Here is a 6,074-nt window from a genome sequence, read left to right on the forward strand (position 1 = left end):
AAAATTCGGAATATGTTTGAAAACATTCGTACAACCTTCGGAAAACGTTTGAACCAGCTTTTAGCTTGCGGGTTTACTTGTGAGTAATGTTTTTTCTCTTATCTTCTTTTCACAGAAATGGCAACTCATCTGCTGAAGATTGCTTTTGTAATATGTCTGTTGTCATCCATTCTGATACAAGAACTCAAACCTGTCCTGGCGAAGACAGGAGAACGGCTGCAACAAAAGACAACAATGAAAGAAACGATCTTGGCAGAACTAAACAGAATGGAAAAAGACCTAAACTTAAGAATAGTAGAACTGAAAGAAAAGATACAAACACTGGAAGAATCAAAGGTAAATATACACACCCAGCTCGTGTTAAAGGACCCGTCCACACTGATCCCGATAAGTTCGAATAAGACATATTTTTAAAGTCATCCTCTTGCGCTTTAACTGACTGAGCCGCACGATTTTGACATGTGAATGCAGAACGAACTTCATTCTTGGACGAATCTTGTTCCGGGATGAAAGTCATTCCGTTATCATGTAAACAGCCCCTCAGAAAAAATAGCAACAGGTTTTTATCTCCTTCAGACTCTTGATTCATTAGAAATTCTATTTTTTATATAAGATGTGGTTATTAGGAGCAATAGTTTAAGGGCTTTTATAAACCTTTGGAGGCAAGCGTGGCCGAGTGGTTTAGGGCGCTTGTGTTGTAATCTGGAGGTCCCCGGTTCAAGACCTGCCCTTGCCACTAGCTGGATTTGTTTCTCGGTTGTCCCGAGCTCAAATCCTCGATCACGCTTTGTACATAGCCAACTGGTCTGCCTCCTGCCAGTTGGGATTTTTAACCTTGTGATTTTCATTTAAAATATTTGTTTCCTCGGTTTCAGTGGCATGCCTGTAAACTAGCTATCTCGTTGAGATATGAAGCTAAGTGCATGACCACTATAAACAACATTTACATTCTTTTTTTACAAGTGTTACATTATTTGGGGCATGACACACAGCCGTATATCAAGCTTCCACTTTGGCAGAACTTTGAAGAACTTTACCTTTGTTCAAAACATCTAAAGTCTAACATCTAACGGTTCTTTAAAATGCTTTCAATGTGTCCACTTCTCTTTTTTAGCACCTGCAGCAGCTGGTTTAGAGGATTCAGAAATCTTGAAAACGAATGCCAGTTATCTAAAGGTTTTAGTTGATTTTTTAAAGCCTGTCATGCAAAGCAACTCTCAGTGGAAGCGTTGTTGGCGTGCGTCGCTGGATGGCTGGTCTGTGAAAACTTTTCATACCAATTGCGACGATAAAGGTCCCACTGTTACAATCGTACGTGTTGGCCAGTATATCTTTGGCGGGTACACCAACATCTCATGGACTGGTAAGTGACATAATTATGATATTGCTTTAATACATGCGCATACTAGAAAATATGGGTACACAAAATGGCTTCAATCTTTAGCATGCTTTATGAAAGGGCATCTTTAAGGCAAGAGTGACGTCGCCCTTAAGAAAAATGGATAGTTATATTTCAGCTGGATAAAAACTTTCTTCAGCCTAAATTTACATTGTTTTCTAAAATGATCTGAAAGTTATATTCTCGTCAGTGACTGTTCAACTCCATCCAGGGAAGGCATGACTTAAAGGATGAGACCCTGATATCCGACCAGTGTCACTTAATCATCCATTAATACAATAGTGTGGGTAAAAATGAACCTGAATTGAGCCAAGCCTCAAAAAACGATTTTAACTCACATCCCGTCATTTTTTAAGTGTGAGTCCCCGAACATATTTCATTTGCCGATTTGAAAACAACTTGACTCTACAAGTATTATCAAGGCTGGACTAGACTGCGTGAAGTCAGTCTTTATACCCCAGATCCTCCGCACGAGTGGAAATGTTAAAAGTATGCAAATAAGTAATTAGCGTCACAAAGAAGAAAAGAAAAGAGACTGCCTTCAGTCTAAGGCTTAAGATCTAAAATATTCGTTGGCATCAGACTTTGACTATATCTGACAAAATCCAGGGTTTTTGAATCTCGCTGCTCTGCGTAAAAAAAATTACGATAGCAAAAGAGATAAACTCAGTTGCTATTAAACATTTTATAAAGAGTAGCGTAACTAACACTGATGTATGGTACCTAAGAAGGCATGCATGTAAGATGGTCCGAAAAATAATATGTTTTGTACTTTCTGGAATTGAGTAATTAATGAAGCCGTTTTTTTTATTAGAAAAATTTTAATTGTCGTTAATAACTTGAAAATGGAAACTTGCTTCAAATGTTTACGCAAACAGAACTTGCCATTCCTGGGTACCACATACGTGTATTTATTTTAGAAGAAAGTTCTTAGTTCCTTAAAAAACTGTTGTGCAGCGTCGGCGGTCAAGGAAAACAATTAGATGATTATCAGCTAAAAGTTAATAAAGTTAAAAAAACCGCCGTATCGAGTATTGAAAAGCTGACGTTCCATGTGTTGCGTCGGAGCAAAGTTCCCAACGAATAACGCTCGCTAGGGCAGCTAGTTTACCTTTATGAACTTCCAGTTGATAATACTGAAATTATGCTTTCTTGGATAGCCGAGCTTACGTACCAGACATTTTAATAGTTTTGAGAGGTCTGAATGATGTATCGACTTTTTATAACGTTTTAGTCCTAAATAAGGTAAACATATTTTAAGAAGTAGGTCGCACGTCACCACCAAAAATTTCGGGATTATTTTCCAGGCCTGTTAATCGGACGGTTAACCTCAATTCAAACCTCAAGTCAAATTTCAAGGAAACAAGATACCGTACAAAGTTTAGGAATTATGGCGAAATGTTGAACACCAATCTAATTAACTTTATGTAATACGTTCGATGTTAGGCTGTTCAAAGCGTTAAACATAATTTATTTTTGACATTTTTTCCATTGTTTATTTCCGATCAGGCGGTTGTCAGTATTGGTACGATTCAGCAGCCTTCCTGTTCTCTTTGGTTAACAAGCCAGGTTGGCAACCACTGAAACTAGATCAAACAGGACACTACAGTTCTTATAGGGCTTATTCCATCTACAGTTGCTCTTCCCATGGACCAACATTTGGAAATGGATACGATATTTACATTGCTGACCACGCCTCATCGAACACGAATTCCGGCACAAACCTTGGAGTCACCTACGGCCCGCCACCTGGTTACAGCTATGGATCCTCCGACACCCGGCGATTCCTCGCGGGTAGTTTGTTCTTTCAACCTGACGAAGTGGAAGTCTTCTTTGAAAGTACCTGAGGGAATCGAGGAGTTCGGATTGTTAGCTTTACACGCCCTGCACAATAAAAATAAACTTTGAAAATTTATTAGTGAAATACTGAAATACAAAACCTTAAAAACTATAGAGGCGGGATATTGGAAAACTTCATTTTCTCAATATATCAGTTCTCATATTCGTATCATTATAATGCAAAAACGAATCAAATTATTATATTATAACTACAATAATTATAGTAATTGGTAGTTAGTTCTAAAGGATGATTGCAGCAAAGTAATTACCGGGAATTAAATTGAAATAATTGATTTTGTCGTGACGACAGCGTTCTTGGAACATCATGCTAGGTTATCAGTAGAAAACGGCTCGGATAATTTTATGGTGTTGGCCTGACTTAGTATTCAAACTAAGAAAAATCGGGAACAGATCTATCTAGTAATAAAACGACAAGAAATGAGACCTTAAACTTGGAGTGGGTGGCGTATGGTTTTGAGGGGCGTAATATCTGGATTTTCTTTTTTAAATTAGAATTCTTTCTCGCAAGGTGCTTGCCCTGAGTACTCAGAGCGACAAGCAAAATACCAAAAAGAAAACACATTTCACGCTAAACCAACTTTTTTTTAAAATAAACATAACTTTCGACTGCCCGTTTTAAGGGGGTAGATCTCATTACCAAGTCTTAAATTGAATTACTGGAAAACCAGATCATAATTTATCATGCCAAGAATGTACTGGGAAGGTTTCAAGATGATTTTGCTGTTTAAGCCGATTTTTAAGGAAAATAAGGCTAGTCTGGTTATGGTAGTTCTTGTTCAGTTGGTTACTTATCAGCATTTTTTCTTTAAATTGTGCTATCCCACAGAATAATTACTTGCAGTTGTGTGTCACAACGTTGTAAAAGTGTAAAATAATAAAATAGAGCAGGGTGAAAATAGCGTGTTATTTTATATTTTTGCTTGTCCTTATCCCGTTCTTATCTCTGCAATGTCCTTGACTTAGAATAACTGGACGACATAACAGGGTTGCCACAGGTCAGGAAATGGCTAGAAAAACATAATTCTTGAAGGTTAGGAAAATTCAGGGAATTTTAACATTTCGAACAAGAAAAGTCCGGAAAATTATTTAAACAACTCTGATTTTATACCATTGAAGGCTGGAGGCTTGGGACTACAGTATATCGAACAGATTGTTTTTATTTAGTCAGGAAAATGGTATTTTTTCTGGGAAAAGTCAGAGAATTTTGAAAACTGATGTCTGTGATAGCCTTGTATAAATGAGAACGATGCGATGCAAGGGATTGTCCAAAATAAAAGCCACCTAAGTGCACTATCAAGTTGCGTCATCTGTGACAAAGCGCCGGTCACGCAATGTCACGCAAGATAACAGTAATGTCATGGTGACTGCCATGATCTACAGTAAATGCGGTTAATCGTGGCAAATTGCAAACATATTTACATTATACCATATTTCAAACCAAAACGCCTTAAAAAACCACATCCTTTGGCGCCGCACTTAAAATGTAGGGTTTATATAAGGGAGTATCCCTTCACCCACCCTTCTCGCCATCCCTTTTTACCAACATAACTCTTTGTAATTTTTTTTTTTTTGCACCATCCATGTTTATCCGGTGGGGCCTTCTTGAATTTTGTCTACCGGGCTTACTTATGCACGATTTTTTCTCCTACTTTATGTGTGCAACTGAAATTTTTTCGTAATAGCCCAACTTTCCCCCTTAAATTAAATGGTCTGCTCCCTTGTCGACATAAGTCACGTGAGTAAACAAAAAAAAAAAAAAAAAAAAAAAAAACACCCAGGTCAAAACCGAAATAATTAGAATGCTCCGGTCACGTTAACCCGATAGGCTTCTTTCGACATGTTAAAATTCAGCTTGATAACGAGACTTATAAGACACACTCAAAATGAATTTTACAAGCATGTTTATTCATTTCTTTTTGTCCTCTAGGCCTTGTTATAAAGCTGAATTTTGTCGAAAGTAGCCTATTCCTCGGCTCATGTTTTGCTGAAGCGGACAAAACAACATTTATAATAAAGTTACCAGTTTCTTCGCGTATATTTTTCTTTCTATTTAAGAATGCGAGAAAGACTAGTGCTCTCCATGCCTTTTTAAGGGGTATATTCATTTGCCTTTTAAGGGTATTTCTTTTGTAAAAGACTTACTAATCAGCAGCTGCATTGAACTTGGAAGTAATCATTCTCGTCCCAGAGCCGCTTGTCCCTCAATGGCGGCAGAGCCTGGGGCACACACGGAACAATTGGCTTTGGGGACACATTACATCAATCGCTAACAAAAAGAAATTAAATCTAGCCAATAAAATCAACTGTAGTAAAATTCCCTACGACGAAGGGGTTTTAAAACGGTTGATTTGATTTGATTTGATTTGATTTGCTTAATTTCAATTTCTTTGATGAAGTTCTATCCAATCAAATCACGTGTCCTCAGAGACACATGTTTCTCGTGCCCCAGGCTCAGCCGGCTGAGAGGGACAAGCGGCTCTGGGGACGAGAATAGCTGGGGCGCGGCGATGTCTCGCCTCGTTTCCAGTCTACCCTCTTTTAATATAAAGCATCCCTGGGGAGTAGACTCTAGCCAAACTGACAACCTATGAGTAATGCGTGGTTTCACAAAGGCTATATTTTCTAAATCGTATTCTTTGAATGATAGTGTAGACCACAAGATTCTAATAAAACTGAGTGCAATGCAAGTTCGATCTTCCTGTCTGATCTGGCGGCGAATTGATTGCGATATACTTGCCGTTAATTTAATTTCCGACCCCTATTATCACCGAGTAAACAGTGTAAACCTGCTTCATACCAGTGTAATTTTCGGATC

At 38.1% G+C, this 6,074-nt stretch overlaps 2 protein-coding genes across 3 annotated transcripts in view; both read left to right on the forward strand.

Moving 5' to 3' along the window:
• The window catches only part of LOC144664803 (uncharacterized), an 11,510-nt gene extending 7,992 nt beyond the window's left edge, over positions 1-3,518 (forward strand). The window contains exons 3-5 of the mRNA XM_078526022.1: positions 116-336; positions 1,115-1,363; positions 2,909-3,518. Of these exons, the coding sequence (XP_078382148.1) occupies positions 153-336; positions 1,115-1,363; positions 2,909-3,246 (771 nt within the window). The 5' untranslated portion in view covers positions 116-152 and the 3' untranslated portion in view covers positions 3,247-3,518. The remainder of the gene's footprint in view (positions 1-115; positions 337-1,114; positions 1,364-2,908) is intronic.
• Positions 1-6,074, forward strand: part of LOC144664651 (uncharacterized) — a 61,285-nt gene that overhangs the window by 11,249 nt on the left and 43,962 nt on the right. The gene's annotated exons all lie outside the window — the stretch shown is intronic.

Source organism: Oculina patagonica, chromosome 9, assembly GCF_052425735.1.
Source record: "Oculina patagonica isolate OP01 chromosome 9, crgOcupat, whole genome shotgun sequence".
Classification (NCBI taxonomy): domain Eukaryota; kingdom Metazoa; phylum Cnidaria; class Anthozoa; order Scleractinia; family Oculinidae; genus Oculina; species Oculina patagonica.